This window comes from Andrena cerasifolii, chromosome 2, assembly GCF_050908995.1.
Source record: "Andrena cerasifolii isolate SP2316 chromosome 2, iyAndCera1_principal, whole genome shotgun sequence".
Classification (NCBI taxonomy): domain Eukaryota; kingdom Metazoa; phylum Arthropoda; class Insecta; order Hymenoptera; family Andrenidae; genus Andrena; species Andrena cerasifolii.
Window position 1 is genome coordinate 5,856,158 of NC_135119.1, and position 20,742 is coordinate 5,876,899.

At 36.8% G+C, this 20,742-nt stretch overlaps 2 protein-coding genes across 2 annotated transcripts in view; one reads left to right on the top strand and one right to left on the bottom strand.

Annotated features, from left to right (window-relative positions):
- LOC143378505 (neurotrimin) overlaps positions 1 to 4,008 on the bottom strand; it is a 359,802-nt gene extending 355,794 nt beyond the window's left edge. Inside the window, exon 1 of the mRNA XM_076830310.1 lies at positions 3,816 to 4,008. Coding sequence (XP_076686425.1) covers positions 3,816 to 3,939 — 124 coding nt within the window. The 5' untranslated portion in view covers positions 3,940 to 4,008. The remainder of the gene's footprint in view (positions 1 to 3,815) is intronic.
- Positions 1 to 20,742, top strand: part of LOC143378552 (abaecin) — a 90,925-nt gene that overhangs the window by 31,271 nt on the left and 38,912 nt on the right. The window lies entirely within an intron of this gene.

The following is a 20,742-nucleotide window of genomic DNA, read 5'->3' on the forward strand; positions in this document are numbered from 1 at the left end:
GGAGCGACTTATAACAAATTTCTTAAATTTAAGCAGGAAGCACACTGGTGACCTCGTGAAAATTATACGTTTGCACGATTTACATTAAAAATATAAGTAACAAAGGAATTTGAATTATTCTGCAAAATGCATATTTTCCGAACTTATCTTTTTTTTTAATATTTTTGTAGGTTGAATACTATGGGAAAATAGAGATAAGACTGTTTTGTACAAGTCGTCCGATTTGTGACTCACTCTGTAATATCCTTTCGAATAAAGGAATTAAAACGTACTGTACTGTACTTTAATCTAATTATTGAACTTTGTAAAAAACTTTCATATCGATAATGTAAAAGCGAAACTTCTTAAGTATTACAGATGATCTACTCATGAAGAATTCACGCGAGTGGTTAATCCTCATTATGTAGGGATATTACTCTGTGGCGGATTTAACAGGGCGGCTGACGAGCAGTTGCCGCCTAGGCCCCTGCATAGAAGGCCCCGCAGGGTCCATGAATAAAAACGAAATTATGATTAGGTATGGGTATCCAAACACTACACTTGGCCCATTTTTAGTAAACTACCTCTTCCCGAAAAAATTAGGCCCCAACCAGAAGGGCCCCCTAGGGCCCCATCTTCAAAAAATAATTCACTATACACTATATTTTTTTTCTGCACTACTACACTTAGCCCGTTCTTAGTATACTATTTATTTTCCCCAAAAAGTGTGACGTCAGAACGTTTGCCATCTGGGCCTTTTTTCTTAAATCCGCCACTGATATTACTCCAATATTTTTGCAGTGAAAATAAATGAAAAGAGCAAAATGTACACCTTTTTCAACATAAAGTTAAACGAACGGTATATGTTATTACGAAATTTTCAAACGCGATATCAAAATACGAAACTGCAGAAATGCAATAAAATTGTCTTTCATTTTGCAACGGAAATGTATTCTATTTCTAAGATGAAATACCCTTTCAGTGATTATGACTACCTCGAACACATATTTAACAGATATAGTAGGAAAAATTGAAAATTGTTTGCGCAAGTTTTACACTTTTAATTATACCATTTAAGTATTCAGTCTGCGTTAAATTAAAACTTCTAACGGTAAAAATCACATCTAGACGAGTGCACGACATTTTGCAACAGGCAACTGGCAAACCACTTCGAGTAATTATAACTGTGGTGGAACTCGTTAAATAGTTCAAACAATTGAGTGCTTTAAATGAATGAAAAGGAGAGGCGTTGAGTGATTATTGATTGAAACCATGACCGTCATGACCAACCATGAGCATCATTTGTTTATCAAACACAGGAGAAAAGTTCGATTCAACAGTTTTATTTTTTTCGAAAAACTGTTGGCATTTGTTTTTGAATAAAATAAAATTTCAAGGAAGAACCAGATTTATACTGTATACTATGTTTAATTACAAACTTTAAAACACGTAGAAACACATACACAAACTTCAATCATTTATTTATTAAGCAAAGATATGAATTTTACGAAATCGTATAAATAATGAAATGAAAGTAAAATGTAAATGCTTATACGAACTTGTACCCGATCGTTTTTAGAAGTAATTTACAGTTAAATATGCACCCCAAGATATGTATTTGCCAATATGTCTGTCACTTGTTAGACCTGAATAATAAAATTAAAAAATTTGGTGAATTTTAACAAAAAAATCGCTTCTACCCACAATTATTTTTTCAAAACAAATTTCAGCATATAAAAATTTACATTTCTAGAAAAAGACTATTGTACCATTGCGAATGTACAATTATTTATCGCTTAAAAGTCAAAAGATTCGAAAATACGAAAATGGTAAATGAAAAATGACACTGGGGTCCAGTGAACCTCATGTGACCAATTTGTGATTATAAGAAGATGTGACGACGGAGGGTTAAATAGCGTGTGGTTTTATTTACAGTGCAGGTACCAGCTCTAGTTCAAATTAATTTATCATTCATTTAATACAATTTAGTGGTTCACCAATTTATTATCTAAACTTAAGGGATGTTTATTTCAATTTAGTTCCCTACGACTTGTTGGAGCTTATTTGTGGAAAAGCAGCAGCAAATCCCCTTTAATGACACATACAAGATACCTGCATTCAGTTTCAATTCTGTGCCTGTCATCATTACCTGTTCCAAGTTATTTCTTGTATCTAGTTCGTGATATGGCGGATACACGATTGCAGATAGAAATGCAGTTTCACGTTGTTATCGGCGAATACAACAACGCGCGTTTTCGAGATGTCGGTTATGATCTCACATGTAGCCTGCAGAAACGGCTATGTAGGATACACATTAGTATGCATTCTACTATGTACGTAAATATGTTTCCTTATCCAGCAGGTTGTAGTGTTCACTTTACAAACTTTGGTCGGTGTACAGTTTTCCCGTGATTCTCTTCTCTTATTCTGCCCCTTTGCTTGATTCACACCTCTGTATTCCTACCCGTTTTTTATTTTAATCTTTCAATCGAGCTTTTCATTTAGAACAGCCTAAAAGATAAATGTCAGTTTGCATACAGCTCAAACTAAATGATCGAAAGCTTATCAATTCTACATGTATATAACGAATTTTAATTAACTGTTGCTCGTTGCAATGAAAAGCAATTATTACATTCGAATTTCTGTGCACTGTTCTTTAATATTATTTTGTAGTTTTACACATTGTTAATCTTGCAACGTTATTTATATTTAATTCTTTTATTCCTCTTTCATAGGTTTTATTTAATGTTTACCGTTGCAACTTATTTCATTCAAGCTTTAACACAATTAATATTTCATGATTAATTTTTTGATGAATTTTAATTTCTCTTTTATAGAAGACATTTCTATTTTCTGCGTTAGTTTTATAAGTTTATTCGTTCGTAGTGCTCTTTGAGCATTTCGTACATCCATTTCCTTTGTTTTCTCTTTCGTTAAATTGTCTTCAGAAGCGGGTAGTAACGAATCGATGCATAAGAAGTTTATAAAGTGATACACGAATTAATAATTATCCTGCGAATGTTTATTATTGTCTCTGAGCGAGTATTACGATATGCGTATATAAAACGTGTGAAATATTTTTGGAGACGAAAACATTTTAAATCCAAATCACCGACGCGGGGCCAGCATAAAAGGGAGTTTGAATTATCCTGTCATTCGCAACTTCATAATTCCACGGGTATCAAATACGGTTGCCTCGCAGTGTGCGTCCTAATTGCATTCTTTCAAACAGTCCACCCAATAACCAAATCAGAACGATACTGAAGCTTGGATTTACAGGAGAACCCACTCCTAGCAGAGACGTATCCCTTACAACACTTGCTTCGAAGCCGATGTAAACACACACTCCATCTCGAACACACGAGCAGCGCACATAAAGCAATCCGTCAAAGTAGCGAATTACGAATTATGTGACGTGAATACGAAGCGTACAAGCCACTGTTGATAGACGTCGCAGAAATTCCACTTGGGTGTATTTACATTTGCTTTCATCTGGTATGAACGCGTGCACCGTAAAGCCGAATCCGCTTTCGAGAAGCGACGTCGATCCCGTCGATGAATTTGCTCGTAAAACCGCGTAACGCAAAGCTGACAATTTCTGCGTAAGAATTTTAGGACACCACACGGAGACAGTTTCACGCCGTCGGTACCAATTAAACTCACGCGCGATTACTGCACGTGCACGGGTGGTAAGGCGACGAGGAGCCGCGAATTCTGTGCGGTTCACCCGAAATTCGTTTAGGGGTGAGACGTTGCTCCAGTGTTCGCCACCACCGGAGGCCGAGGCTGCTGAACGTGTGTACGAACCTGGCCGTAATTAATAAATACGCACTCACCGGAACCGGTGGAGTTGTCGGTCCAAGCACTTCCCGTGACCGTCGAGAGCAGGAAAACCGTCGTCAGGAACCGCGAACGGTTCTCGATGGTCCCTAGAACACGCTTCACACGTTCACTGATCATCACGGTACTAAATGGACGAGAGGATACGCGACCGGCATCCCGACTGACGGATCGCGCTTTGCGAACCCCCAAGAGCGTGTTTCTCTCTCCCCTCGCCCTTCCTCCTGCTTTCTCACCATACCGTTCTCCCTACCACATTTCCTTTCCCGCCGCGCGCAGACGCTTCAACGTTCAGGGGTTTCTAATTCCCGAGCTCACCCCACCCACCCTCTTAAACCTACTCACTTATCTCTTATCAATAAGTGACGATTAATTATCGCTATACCAGCCGGAGTCTAAGCCAAGACTCTAGGTACATGCTTGTTAACCGATGGAAGCACCTGTAGAACGTTCTTTGGACTGTCTTTTCGTCCGTCGTATTTCGAATTCCAAACTGTCGGCGGGGCAGCAAAAGTGTAGTGGAATTTCAGGTGCCTGGAATCGCAAACGTTTCATCGGCGAATCCCAACGCCGCGATGCTTCCAAGATAATGGTAGCTCCAACGATTTGCAGAAATTCAATGTGAAAAGTGGCAGGTTGGCGCGCACGAGATGCCGTTCCCTTTAATAAAAGATCAAGCTGCGTAAATCCTGACGGTATTCGCATACTTCAACGAAATAGTTGGTAGGGTCAGGTGGGGTAGATTGTAACACTAGGCACAGTGTAAAGGTGAAATCTGGTGGCACGTGGATCGGCGAGCTTCGCACGAGACTCGCCGAGACCACGCGCCGTCAGAACGCTCATGGCTCGCCGACTCGCCAGCCTAGACGAACTTGGGCGAGCCGAGCCGACTCGCCGAGTCTCGCGCGGTGGGAACGCTCATGGATCGCCGACTCGCCAGCCTAGGCGAGCCTGGGCGAGCCGAGCCGACTCGCCGAGTCTCGCGCGGTGGGAACGCTCATGGATCGCCGACACGCGAGCCTCGGCGAACCGAGCCGCGCCAAACCTGCACGAGCAAAAGACAAGGAGTTGGCGTGGAATGGCTCCGGCTCGGCGAGTCTCTACGAGCCTCCATGAGCCTCCACGAGCCTCCATAAGCCTCCACGAGCCGAGCTGTGCTGTGAGAACGCTCATGGATCGCCGATTCACGAGCCTGAGCGAGCCGAGCCGGCTTGCCGATCCACGCGCCGTCTGATTTCACCTTTAGATACACAGTATTCATTGTACCACTGTAGCAATTAGGACTCGTGACGGGCGCCACTGTAAAAAGCTTAATTATGAACGTATTTAAAAAATTCTTAAGGTGAACTCTGACGGCACGTGGATCGGCGAGCTTCGCACTAGACTCGCCGATCAACGTGCCTTCAGATTTCACCTTAACAGTGAAAGTATTTCTGTTTCTTTGTATCATCTTTATTGCGTCATTCTACGTTTTTGACAAACGCAGTCATCTTGATTCAGTTATCCTTTCTCGTGATAATACCTACCAAAATAGGCTTTTTCGTGTTTAAACGTGACGAATTCACATAAAAGAGTTTTGTGTCTATTCCAACATACAGCAATTCTGGTAAGTAATAATATTTTGTAAACAAACTACATATATTTGGTGCTTGATATAACAATAAAGTTTGCCGGTATTCATACCCATAAAATTCCAGTTGATATTTTGTGGTTTATGCGGTATGGGGCTCAGTGTAGCGAGGTACTAATAATAATAATAATACGTCTAATAGTAATAATAATAATACGTCTTTATTGCCCCAACAAATTAAGCTAGATTAGTACACATCCAAAAAAAGACCAATCTTTTTCTTTAAAAAATGCTGTTTTATAATCCTACCCTGTTATTCTATTAAATAGTTAACTTATAATTTACAAGTACATTACAGATTCGCGTTCTTGATATACAACGAGTCTACTTGCCTGAAGTTTCTTTTTGATTTAATTACCCTAATATTCTCAGGCAGCGCATTATAATACTGCGTGGCCGCGAACGTAAATGCACCCTTGAATTTTGCTGAATGATGGGGGTGAATTGCCAGTTTAGAGGCTAGCCTTGTGACCGAAGATTGGGTCTGGTGCATTTGGCGATTAGTGGCTAGAAGTTCCCTGAGATACGCTGGATTAACATCTTCCAACAGCTTGTGCACTGCGCAACAAATGTGGAGTATCCACCGTTGTCTCATGTTTAGCCAGCCGGATAGTTGTAAAAACGGTGAAATATGATCAAATTTGCGTACTCCATAAGAGAAACGAAGGCAGCTATTTTAGACCCTTTGTATACGCAATGCAGTGTTTGAGCTAATGCACGGACCATATACTATATCGGTGTAATTAAATAAAGACATCAGTTACTTGTGCATAAATGAAAGGGTACATCATATATTTTACTTTCCGCTGGAACTGAATCTAGAACTGTTGCAGTGGATGATATAGAACTTATATTACCATTTCCTAAAATGGCAAATAAGACAAGACGCCATGCACGATCTTATTCATTTCCAGATAGTACTTGGAAAATAAATAATTATAGTTAAAGATTTTTTTCGTATTTTATTGGTATTTTTAAGGTTTTGTGCAATTGTTATAGTGCGTCCTAGTCTGTTACATTGTACCCCTAAGGCTGTTAAATTGTACCCCAGATCTGGGGCACACTGTAACAATTATGTGATCTCGAAAAAGTGTCAAATTGACTAGCTTTTAAGGATCATTCTTAACATTTGCTAATTCTGATTTGAAGGACCAAAACTGTTGATTGTTTAAGTACAAAAGAAAAGTTGATTTATTATACATTCTGTTGTCTACAGTCATTATTAACTTTTTTGTTACACTCTACCGCACCTACCCTATGCAATTTTTCCCACTAATTATAGTGTGATAAGAATCTCTTCTCGGGACCTAAACATGTTGCTGCTTCCTGAACACGTGAGTTTCCTGAAAATGGGAGACTCTGAATGCCATCGGTAAAGAAAATTCTTTCACAGTATGATCGTAGATAGGATGTCCCGTTTAAATCGATCCCCGTGAATAAGTAGATCTCGTAACCGTTCCTGATACAGAAAAATATATGAAAGAAAAGTTGAATGGTTTCGAGGGGGATATAATTTGACGTCAGTAGTTTTTTGTAGGTGAACACGTAGGGGTGATATGGTTGTCAGCTTTTGCTTTTCTAAATGGAACTACATACATTTTATTAATCCACTATTCGGTGCAGTTCTTTATTTCCTATGATAAAAATATTAGCCGTGTCTAGCTGACATATTTATTTAACACTATTTGAATAGCGAGAACATAGGGTGGATGTACCAGTTTATGACACGTACCAGGGAATGGACATTTTTTATTAAAATTAATAAAATAAGTTATTAAAATAAGCAACTAATTAATTCGAGACTTCTTTTAATTTCTTGTTTCATATCCAAATTATTTTTGCAGCACGTAGAATCAATCGCGCTGCAAACATAATTTCATAATAGTGTTCATTCATTAGCCTTAAGTGTTCATGTATTGGTGCGTTTACCCTAACTGACAATGAGCCCTGATTATTTTCTACTATTGTGTTTCGATGAATGGGCGACGAAATACGTATCGATTGCTCTCGTGTAGCTATAGTTTTATAATTTGTCGGTTTTACTGAATGATTTCTGCATGATTATTTAACCAGTAGATTTTCATCCCCCGAAAATGGAAACAAAATATAACAACTAGACGAGTCATGACTACATACGCATTTACGCGTGTTCAATATAACTTTCTCATCACTTTTGACATAAATAATTATTGATCTTAGTTTATTTGAAATATGCAGAGAATCGTGGTGTAAAAGACGTTTTCTTTTCCAGCGAGTTCCAAAATTTAACGTTTTCTACCGTTGCCCTTTATTAGCTGACTTTCAGAGGAATTATGAGACTGTAACAAAATTTGATAGTGTAATTTATTAAAGCTTTCCATCTTCAATAGGTATTGATAAGATCTTAAACTCTGAAGATCTCATACTTAAGCTCATAAGATCTTGTGTAATCGCTTGTGAAGATCAGTTTTCCCGTATTCATTAATGCAGGCTCGTTTTCTGCAAACCTTAAATGCATTCGTTTAATTTGTTTGAAATCCATCTCTGCCACGATTCTCGTCTCTAGCTTTAAAAAGCTGAATTGATTAAGACTTCCATTCTAGCACCAAACGGTAACCCTTATCTTGATGATATTTCATATTTACTTTTGCATCTATCGATAATTTGATTCATCTTTGAAAAACTCACTCCAAAAGAAAATTTGTCCTACACCTAATAGTTGTCAAGATATTCCAGACAATTTGTTTTCGACCCCCAACTTTAGGGGCTGTGTACACCCCTTCAACATGGGCGATTGCCGATAACAAAAAATACGTGTCAAATATTTTTCACTATTCTCTATTTTTCACTATTTTCACAGTCTCATCAAAATCGACGTGTGCGGGTTCGATATGTTCCCGTGTATGCACAATAAGGATGAAGAATACTACATTGTAAGCTATTGATCAATTAATACGTTAAATATAGTCGAGAATTTGATCCTTAAAAAATCATTATTTATTATCACTTACAGGCACCTTAGTTTTACAAATTAAATAAAACACAGGGTGTCTGATAAATTATGGAGTATATTTCCGTGACTGGTTTAACACTTTGCGAGAACAATAAAACAGAAAACTATTACATACCTATGCGTCTTTCTGGCTAAAGACACATATATATAATAGTTCTTACACACGAGCGTATTATTTTATTTTCATTACATTACGTAACTATCATGATAACTACTTAGCATTGGCGTATTTCCTAGCTTTCACCAACCTGTCCAGACGTCCAAATACCTACAGCCATCGCAGCCAGCGCTCATATGCTTCTAGCGTTAGGAGTTTGCGGCAGTAACGTTTCAACCGTACCTATGTATTACGAAGAGTCGCACTCTAATCAGCGTCATGCTAACAGACAAATGATTCAACGAGTGTAACAGACGCTCACTGAATGCGATACGTTCTGATCATTCCATGAAAACCATAGTCATCAACAAATTCGCCAGGAAGTAGGAGTAGCACTCTAGGTTGATTTAGATAACATTCCTTACTTCAGTACAGAAAGTTTTTCTTTGCGACATCGTAGCTCGAACTCAGTGGTCGGCACCGTATTTCACAACAACAAAATGGATCTCTATTCTTTCGCACAATGTAGGAGCTCTTGGACTGAAATTGTTCCACGAATAGCTTTTTGCCATTTGTTAAATTAACATCTTTATAGTCCACGATTCTAACCATGCCTTTTATGAACGGATGAACTAAAATTTACACGAGACACTGTTTTAAATCACCGCCGTAGTACTCAGTGGTGGGCATTCGAAAGTCCGCTACGGATTGCGTGCGGCGTTGCCACCATTGGTTCCTCCTTAAGGGGGGAGCCTGGTGTAACTAAATGAAAATCGAGGCATTATTCGGGAATTTTTTTTAAAGAAAGTATTTGATAGATCTTTCTGAAACTTTCAGGATATTGTATTAACAGGTTAAGGTATATAACAAAAAAAATTTATTAAAAAAGAGCGGCAAATAACAAAGTTATGCCCAGTCCGTTGGCGACGCAATTATTGCACTGCGGGTAACGTAGCGTCTTTTGGTTTCATCTGAAACCAAAAATCGAACAATTTTCTTTTAGTTTATGAGAGTACGCACAGAATGAAGAAATTTGAAACTTAAAAGATGCAAAATGAACAAATGGCGGCCTCTTGAATAAAAAGTTCACTGTTTCCAACGAAATTTTGCCTTAAATGTCTAAAAAAAAGTTATTTATTTAAACAATATCATTATACTAATAACTTAGTACTATGAAGAAAATGTTCACAAATATCCGTGCACAAGGCCAAGTCGATTGGTTGAATATTTTTTGAGTTACATTGCCCGCAAAGTATAAAACTGTGGTTTCGAGAAAAACACATTTCAAGTTTTGTGGTAGCCTGGCGCTCCGTAGCAAAATCGGCTATATCCGCTTTAATTTTTCGAATTTCGTTTTGCTGTTTTGGGAGCATATTATCGTGATGTTTAACTATTGATTTATGCAAAAAACCACGCTCCGTTCGAGGGACCCGCAGCAGGTCTCAACTCTCGAAAATCAGACTATAGCTTTCAATATAAACGCAACACGTCCACTATGGGTAGACTTGTATACACTTATTTTCCCTTAGCCAACAATAGGGATGGTCCTTCGAGTGAAGTTCTATAGTCGGCACATCACGTGCAACATCTAACAACACCCGATCGATCTGAATAATCACCAACAGGTATTAAACAATAATTATAATCACCGGGTTACTGGCATGTGAAAACGCTCGTGCACGACGTGTGCTCCCATTCTTTCATTCCCGGAATACAGCAGCACTGGTTTGAATGATTAATAATCGTCCAATGGGTAAATTTATGCGCATAACTCATAAAAGAGCAAGTTTACGATTGCACATTTAACGTGTTCCGCTACAAAATTGTAACGTAAAAGCATTTTGGAATACGTATGTATCCACACAAGTCAAGTAAAAAGCTCAAACGTGTCTTCAGCGTTTACGCAAAATTAAGCTTTGACGCGCCGTGAAGTTTCAATAACATTCTACGACTGTGCATAATATTATCAGGAGTAGCCATTTATTATTCTGCTTTTAGAAACAAAGATATTTACCAATATTAACACTACTCGTGATTTTTGTATTGTTTTATATCGTTTGAGCCGTCTTAATAGTTCAGTTTCGAATAATGTTCAAATCATCTTTGTGTTGCATTTTATATTCGTAAAAGAAAATACTAGGATTAGATAGAGTTAATAAAGTTTATATCACTGTATGCTCTATAATTCGGTATTAACGCTAATTTTTGTATTTCATAAGAATAAATTCAATTTATAACAGGACTCAGGAAATTGGTGACAGTAAGCTTTGACAATGGAGCAAAATTATGGATGTTTCTCTACTTATTTTTTTTTTGTATAGTATCTTAAGGCAGCGTACTAAAGGTAGGTAATACTAATTTTCTATGAAAACTGTAAATTATTCCTGAAAAAAATTCTTATAAATGGCTTACTTTTCCGGCCGTCACAGTGGTGTTCCCCCTCCAAGGGGGAATCCTATTTTATGGGCTAAAAATATAGCAAAAGTTGGGATTTTTTTTAAGAAACTGGCAATTTGATTCGTCTGGAATTTTGACCATGTTTTTATGCATCCTTGAAGAAGTTGCAGTTTCCTTTATTCATTTTTGATAATAAATATAGGCGTTATGCACGCCGCGTAAAAATCGTGGTCCGCTGGTGTGCTTGATATTTACCTTGCAGGTAATCTGAAACAGAAAAATGAAACGGCGTTTTACTTTGTACATATGTAGCTTAAATTTGATGAACCAGAATACAACTAAGTTCTCTTTTTTTGTTACATAAGAAAATCGACGCAAATTAGGATCGAAAGAATTAAAGGTTCAGATCTTCCAGTTTGAAAACTCTCCACACCGCTCAATAAACTTTTTTGTTTTTTGCTGGTTCTTCAATTTCAAGCTACGTGCGTATAAAGTAAAACGCCGATTCATATTTCTGTTTCAGATTACCTGGTAAATAAATACCAGGCACACCAACGGGCGCCGAATTTTGCGCGGCGTGATGGTCGATCATGCATAACTCCTATATTTAGGTATTTTTAAAAATTAATAAAAAAGCACTGCAGCTTCTTCGAAGATGCATCAAAACATGGCCAAATTTTCGGATGAATTGAAGCGCTAAGTTCTTAAAAAAGAAATCCCAAATTTTGCTGTTTTTAGCCCAAAGAATAGGAATCTCCCCTTAAAGCGTTACTTGCGATAAATCATACTCAGCAGTATTCTAGGGGTGTAGAAAGGCTGCCTGTCCATTAGTTAATTAGTACACTTAATTTTTTCAAGAGAGAATACGATCACCGATGCGACATATGAATGCCCAGTGCCTAGCAATGGAGGCCATTCTGAAAACCCTTTACGATTACTTGTAAGATTCCAGTGAGGCACGCAAAATACTGAAACTTAAATCAGCATTATCTTGGGAACAAGAAGTTTGCGAAGTCATACTTATTATGACTTCTTTCTCGGATCCGAACTGTAGAATAAGTCCCTAAATTTTTCAACACATATGTACAAACCTATTCTTTTCTAAACTCCTTTTGTAACAAAGGTAATAATTATTTTAATTAGAAATATTCTTTCCAATACAATTATTGCTGCATACGATGGAACACTGTGGTTGAAGAGATTTCTTTGGTTCTGAGTGAAGTTGGTCTTCTCCATACAGGCTGCACAATTAAAAGTGTTACCAGCTAACGTCGTTACAATTATGTGAGATATGACATTTGTATCCCTTTTTTAAAGATTGCTTTATTTCTAGCAGGACATTACTCAATAAGGTTTGATTTTTTGTAAAAGCCTGTAGATTATACTAAGATTATGAAAATTTCTTTAAATAGGTACAGTATGTTTTCAGAAACGTACGTTTGTAATTTATTTCTTTATGAGTAAAATAACCATAGCATTCTCAAGGCCATGGCAAAGACACAAAGGAGAAATAGTGAGTATGTAAAGAGCAGGAAAAAGCTTTCTGCGGTCTTCCTCGCGGACTGCTTTCTTCCTTTGTAAGACGCGCAAGTAGAAATTCCTAGTGTATGGTCAGACACGGACCACGCACTCACGCCGTGAATGCATTATACACTTGCTGGATGCTATGCGTATTTCAAGTCCAGTTACAAGCATACCATTACTAAGTAGAGCATTTTAATATTGCATGTGATGTTGGAAATGTATTATTTAAAAATATCGTTGCTCCCTTTCCGCAACAAGGTTTAAAAGTTGCTTACTCCTGATCCAGAAATTTAGCGTTATGACTTCGACAGTGTGTAATTATTATTTTATTTTCCAAGAAATTAAATATACACTTAGCGATGTGAAGTTATACGTTAACATAATTATTAAAAAAGTGAGGAAGACGTTAGCATTAACTAAATACGATAACATAAAGGAAGACTAATTTAATCATGTGCCTATAGTCGAATTAACGAAAGAAGGCACCTGGGCGGCCCGTAGGCCAGCGCGCGTGGCTCGGGAGAGGCCCAATGCCTGCTCCGTACTTCGTGCGACGTTGCCACGTTGTGCGGCAGATCGGACGTCTCTTTCTATCTTCAAGTGCAACTGTGTCTCTTTCACTCGCTCGATAAAACAGATTCCTGCATCTACAAGTCTATCCACGCCAAATCGATCACATTTTTAGAGACTTTGATCAGAATGCAATATGTATTTTGTGAATCATGTGAAATTATGGAAAGGTTGGAGTCATTGTTTAACAGGTTTCGAACTTGGTTACAAAATACAGAGTTAATGAAATTCTTCATCGGTTAATAACAGCTCGTGCTGACTTTAATTTTCAAAATTCCATTCTCGAAAGTAGAATATTTCGTGCGTGAAATGTGAAAAATAAAATTTTGGTTATAATTTTAAAAATTACAAAATTAATTTTCCAATATAAAAAAGGGTATTGGAATAGCCCGCACTTTCTAGATTAAAATGAAAAGAGAATGAATTCAATACGATAAAGAGTTTCCGAGATAAAAATTCACAAGTACAGCTCGGTTTCATGGAAATAGGCAAAAATTGAACAAATTCAAAACCAGCAAAGTGATGACTGAAATCCCTTCCTATATAATATTTCAGTTGGAACAAAATCCCTGACATCGAGTGCAAAAAGTGATTGATTTGCCGTGGAATGACGCTAAATAGAATAAGAATCCTATTCTGCATGGCGCGTGCCGCAATAGTCAATAAGATTCGACACTGTCAAATCTCTATGGAAAGGACGTTGGGTTCGCCCTCTGGAAGAGGATAGCAATATGCACCCGACAAGGACAATGATTACTCTAGGCCTACAGCTAGTAGTCGAAAGTCATTGGCCAAGGCGTAGGGAGCCGGGTAGGGGAAGCACCAATCGCGAGCGTGGAGTAGCGGCAACGTCGCAAATTCTGGCCTCGGTCCCAAGGTGCCTTCTTTCGTTAGTTTGACTATAGTATATACATATCCTCCATGATGTAAGGATATAAGGTGTGCTCTTGCGCACCCTTTCAAATTAGCCAATAATTCCCAAAATTAGCCTCTTCCCAAAATCCTTCACATTGGATTTTCAACCAATAGGATAGAATGAATTTGTCAACATTTCGATAACGCGTCCGTACACTTACATATGCATTCATATACATACATACATATTTTAATATGGCGGAAATTGGGAATGCGCAGTAAAATACGAAAATGAGCCGCTCAGCGGACACACCTTATATCCTTACATCATGATATCCTCCTGGAAACCAAACAAATTAAAATGCAAACTAGAAAATGTTTGATATTCCGTTTAGTTTTAGCGTTAGTAGTCTGTAAACCTCTCAATTGGATGTTCTATGTAACAGCTTCACATTCTTTCTAATTGTTGATGATAAAGGAGGATCGTAAAAAATGGTAAAAATCTGGGTAGCTCCGACACCTAAAATATTAATAAAGCACCATGGAAGTTTACCTTAAAATTTGTATGGTTTTTGATATCCTACAATACAGTGATAAAGAATTTTCGAAAAAAACATATTTTTCAAAATTTATCACCATAACGCTTTTTTAAAACAAATTTTTTATAACTTTCCCATCATATTTTCGGTAAATAACTGTATATAGTAAATAATATAGTAAATAATTGTATCTTTACCGAAAATATAATGGGAAAGAAATAAAAAAAAATCTTTTAAAAAAGCGTTATAGTGATAAATTTAAATTTTTTTTTTTTCGTAAATTTTTTACCACCGTATTGGAGGATATCAAAACCCATACAACTTTTGAGGTAAACTTTCATCGATATTTTTACGGTTTCGCAGATATTCACGATGATATGAAAATTCAGTTTCATTGAGGAGGTATTTTCACCCCCAGGACCGTTTCACTGCCGAAAGAAAGAATGGTTACGTTATTGTATATTATCACCACTTGAACTACATTGCTGCAAAGGTACAAGTTTTTTCTGAATTTTCGAGTTGCCTAACATCCCTTGTTAGATGCGGGGATGTTAGGATGTAGGATGAAGCAGGTATACGTAGGAATCGATAGTTGAGAGACGCTAATGAGAACTTGCAAGAGCCGGGATCTGTTGAAATGTCCTCTTTTGGAGAGGGCAAAGGTAACACCACAATCTATTAAAAAAACGAGCATTGTACGTCAAATTATGTCCAAAAGGCTGAATGTGGTATAAGGTCTTATATTACTTTTTCGAGTGGCTTGTAGTTTGTTGTTGTGTAAAAAGTGGCATTGCTCTGAAACAACCTGATGTTTTCTTGGTGCATTTGTTTTCAATGAACTATCTGTCTCATTTTAATTACCAACAGTGATGTGTTGTAGTCACCATTGGCTATTCGTTTTATCTGAAGCGAATCAAGGTTAATTGCGTCAGTTTGATGAAGGGAAGTTTTCAATATCCTTTGTAAAAGACTTTATACCCCTCACGTACAGAACGTCACAAGGGACACTCGTTTTCAAACTCTCTGCAACGTCTAGTTAAAATTCACTTGGTTACGTCCCTTTGTTTACAAAAAATTCAATGATGGCGATACGTTTTGTCGATATAAAACACAGTGAATAATTCAATGAGTGAGTGTTACGCGCCGATTTTGATGGAGCTTTGGTGGTAGATAGAAGGTCGAAAAATACTGGACTCATGCTCGACCAAATGCATAGATATGCAATAATTGACAAGATACTTAACAATAAGGATTGTGAGATAACAGTTCGTAGAGAGAAACGTTTTATTATTTTAGAGTTTTCCTTTATGATAAATGTAGCACTTTAATCGAGCTGGAAATCATTGCAAAACATTATTTTCTGTGATTGAACTTGGGATTTTTACAATTTAGGTTTATGTTTCGAACATTACGATTAGGATATCATTTTGTTTGAAAGAAGTTTGAAAATGTAAACGTATCTGACAGAGTTGTAGCGAATACAAGATCCCTATTGTTAAATATGTAACAGACTATTGATTGCCTCTGCAAAAAACTAGGTATATTAAAATTCAACTTGAAAAGAAACATCCCAAAACGACCATATATGGGGTAAAGTGAGCTGAAATAATATACGAGTTTTAATGAAGGATATAATTATAAAATTAACTTTATTAGAACTTTTAAACTATTTAAACTATTTTTTAAAAAATATATTTCATTAATACAAGTTTAACGTTAATAATTTGTACTTTGTAACTTTGTACTTTGTGTAAACACATTTTGTACTGAAAATGAGTTTTTAAATGAACTTTGTTTACATGAACAGTCTGACATGTTATTACTAAAACAAATACATACATAATTATTAATAAAATACGTACTTATACTATCTAAATAAATTTTTTAACAAAAACATTTTATGTTTTTCTATTACAATTTTGTTTTCAAATGGGCTTCAGTAATTTTTGGCAGACAGGTTTCACATAAAAATAATGATGTTTTAAAAAGATATTTAACGCACTGTTCATGAGCCCATGAATTGCACTCCTGGCATTGAATCCATTGCTCGTTCGAGATGGATTGACTATAAAGTCTTTGGCATACTAAATAGACACGAACAATCTTCTTCATTTCTTCCTGTTTATACAAACTTCTTCTTCACTTCTCGTCGTTCTTCTTTCATAATTTTTCTTTTTACAGGTAACTTTTTCTTTGTCAATGCATTGCTTTGTTCTTCAAGTTCTTTTATACACGAATCTGAAGTTACAATTGCTGTGCTTCCTCTTCCATTAGAAGATTTTCTAACTTGACTAAAATCTACCTTTGGCACTGATAAAATCTTGTCCATTTTTTCTTTGTCACTTATTTCGATCACAGGTACAGTCAAAGATTTATCATAATTATTATTAGCACTCGTAGAAGGTTGTGATGTATCTGGAACAGGTTCATCATGTAATTTTTTTGTGTTACATACATCAACTAAGCTATTATTTACCACTGGCAACATGACTACATCATTTTCATTATTGCACTGATTTTCTGACAAATTTTCTAATGGTATCGGTTGTACTGATGCATCACAAAAAATTTCAACATTGGTTGGGATTGATGGAGCAAAGTCTTTTTCATGAAATTTAAACCTATTTACAGGGGAAATTCCAGTGCATTCAAAACCACTTATAGCATTTTGAGGCACAGCAGCACGCATGTAAGCTTTTCCAAGTATTTGTCCCACTTTTCTCAGCGTTATAACCTGCCCTGGACGATTCCGCAAATACACAGAACACTCTTGGCTGTAATAGGTCTTGAATGGATTCATAAAACTTCTATCAAGAGGTTGTAGCTTGTGAGATGTATATGGTGGAAACATAATATATGAACAATCTGTTCTCGAGCTGCTTTCAGAAGTGCCAAGTTCTTGATATGTGTAGCATCACCATCCAGCAAAAGAAGGACTGGATCATCCTGTGATGGTTTAGCAAATCTGCAAAAATGATTAAACCAAGTGGGGCAAAAAATGTCTATTTGCATCCATCCTGAGGGGTGAAAAACAGCAAGCGTGTCAGGAGGACATCCCTCTTACAACCCCAAGTTGATTTTTTTTCGCAGAAATATTAGTAAAGTTGGGATAAAATTTTCAGAAGCATTGCAACGGAAGACACTCATCACAGTTTCACCACGTTCACCTGATACTAATTTTCCCACTTGCTTCTCCCTTTCTCACTAATCACTTTGGGAATACAGTTTGGAACCGCTGAGATACCAGACTCGTCGATGTTATATATACAGTTTCGTGAAAAATGATATTTAGACATTAATTCATCCAGCAAGACATAAAACTTATCCACAACAACTTTGTTAAAACCACATGCCCTTGCAAATGACATCTTCCCTGGGGTCCTCAGTGTTAATGATGGGTGTCGCTTCATAAAGCTGAGGTACCAATCTTCACCAGCAATTTTATTGTCTTTGTTAAATCTGTGTGTAATTTTATGGGTTTCAGCAAAGTCAGAAGCTAATCTTCTGAGCTTCATTGGACTCCATCCAAAATATACTTTAACCATTTCTAATAAATCCTGAACGAATACTTTTGCCAATTCAGGGGAAAAAGTACATGTAAATCTTCCCAGCTTCATGTCCGATACATTTTCTTTATTATTAGCGTGTTTTCCAATTGTTATTTTCAATGTACTCAATGATATACTGTAGTCTCTTAATGCTTTCTGTACAGTTGTATTTGTTTGGATTTGTTTCATGGCTATCCTCAAACTCTCTTTATTCCAAGACTGTATTTCCGTTTTTCGTTTGTATGTCTTCATTTTATTCTGAAAAGAAAATAAATAAAAGAAACCTGTAGTTAATTATGTGTGACGTCCCGGCCCAACCACATGGGTCACGCCGGTTAGTCTCCGCCGGCGCCGCTAGAGGTCTACTCTTCTCGCAAGTCCTATCGTCCACTCTCGTTCGTATATATACAAGTTCCAAGTCTAATTCCTCTTAGTCCCCGTGTGTCTAGGGCAGGCGCCGTCAGCTATAGCCCTACTGATGAAGTTTGGCTGACGGTCCCAAGACGAAACACGCACATATCCATCCCCCCCCCCTTCTTTTCCTCATCGATCTTTAATGCCAATCCACCTGCTGCCCCCGCACAGTAATCCAAAAAGCGTGCCCGCCCCCGAGGGATTACGGTGTTACGCCGGATGCGACGGGGCTTAAGTTCTAAACACACACATATCAGTTTCGTGTCAGTACCGTTCCGGCGTTCCAGTGGTAAGAAGAAGAGGGGCATAGAGGGGTCTGTTCTTCTTACCACTGGCACGACGGAAAGGTACTGACACGGAACGGATATGTGTGCGCAAACCTTTAAGATATCCATCCCTCTCTACGTTCCGGAACCAATCACCATCTCGGTTTCGGACCTAACATATGTATATATAACAGGTTCGTAGGTTATAGCTGCCACCACCACGACGCGTGGTTTCCCAGCCAGCTGACAGGTTTAGGATATTGCGTATATCACTCCCGCGCATCTTTTCTTTGCAGCTTACCCCGATCACTTTGCCATATTGTGTACTCAGTGGAAAATTAATTATTTAATAATGTTAGGATTAATGTTTTCTCAAACGCGTGTACATGTATATTTATAAGCTTGTTTTAAAAACGCAGAAAAAATATGGAGTTGAAATAACACAGTTAAGACTCATTTATCCAAAAAGCTAAATTGAAGAGAAAATTAATCGGAAATCTCTAAATCTTAATTTTTAATTTTTTAAATGAATTTTTCGATATCTGAATGTGCATAATTATGATTGTGATATTACACACATTTATTACGTCACCAAAATTTGTAAATATATTCTATTGTTAAAGAATAAATGAAGAAAGCTCATTTTACCCTGAGATTAACTTTACCCCGGTCTCCCCTATCCCAAACGAAATTTAAGAAACAATAACGGTGTGATATATTTACATTTATATAAAAAATTATTAAATTAATATTCAATAGCAACGACATAAATCTTATTAGGTTATAGGAAAATGGAGGAAATAGTCTGAAGTTTCTTAGAAATAAGTAGTTTCTTGAATATGGACAATGACTCACAATTGGGATTTGCAATTTTCGAAACGATATGGTATTTTTAAAAGGATTACCTACGTCGGTCTGCACGCAGGTCAATATAAAAAAAAACATGTGATGAATGAAGGATACCACAAAGATGATCTTAATGAAATGTTGCAAAGTGTTAGAGGTTAAATAATGTAGCCAAAACGTGTAGCATTATATTTGTTTTTGCAATATTTGCGTCACAAATTCCGCATCACTAGGCCAACTCTATGCAAGTAATGCCATCTAGACTTAGACTGAATTTGGAATATCGGAAATTTAGAGACCATACAGCACTGTTCACCCGTTGAGTGCTCTCTATAATGTGATTTGAAATCAATTGAGTGCTCTCATAACGTGGTACGAAAATTTGGCCAATTATTATTATTGTGCTCGCTGCCTTCGCACTTATTATGAACTAAATCTTCAGAACAATGAAATACATTTAACTGATCAGTGCACTATAGGTTAAACAGTAATTATTGTATAATTTTAGTAATTGTTTCGTTAATGCCACCGACTAATGAATATACGTTTATTATTGGCTTGGCATTTATCTAATGCAAACGTAACAACAAGCCATATTTCTTTAGTTACATTACAGCTTAATTGCAGGCATTAGAAAGCAACAAGTACGTGGCACGTGGCGCGGAACGCAATATTATTACAACCCACTAACAAAAGTATAATACTATTTACTTCGAAACATCTACTTTCACGTGTTTAATTTTCTTGTTCCTGAATATTTTTATGAATTTATTAGAACCATGATAATTGCTCATGTAGTTTACGCTACACGATACCAAATTTCTTGCTAATTTCATTAATCCCAAATATGTATATATCATATTATATACCTAGGTGTATATTATTTGTGTGTATTATTTTATAAAAAATGTATGTTCATTAGTCGGTGGCATGAATGAAACAGAAATACATTAAAGGAAATGGAGAAAACATAAAAAATAAAATATTAAATGCATCGTGGACTGGGCAACACAGATTAGGACATGTAAAAATTGCTATATCTTGGAGAATTAGAATGGGAGATGCGGTAAAGTTTCCTTTTTGTACTTCATATGGTAGAAATTAGAAGTGTGAGTCACCTTGCTCTTTAATGAAGAGCCATATAATTTTTTACATTTTTGGGTAGATCTCTTAAAACTGCTTATAGCTCTTGGTCCAATAACATTTTTATATTTTGCATATAGCAATAAAATGGTCCGAAACTCA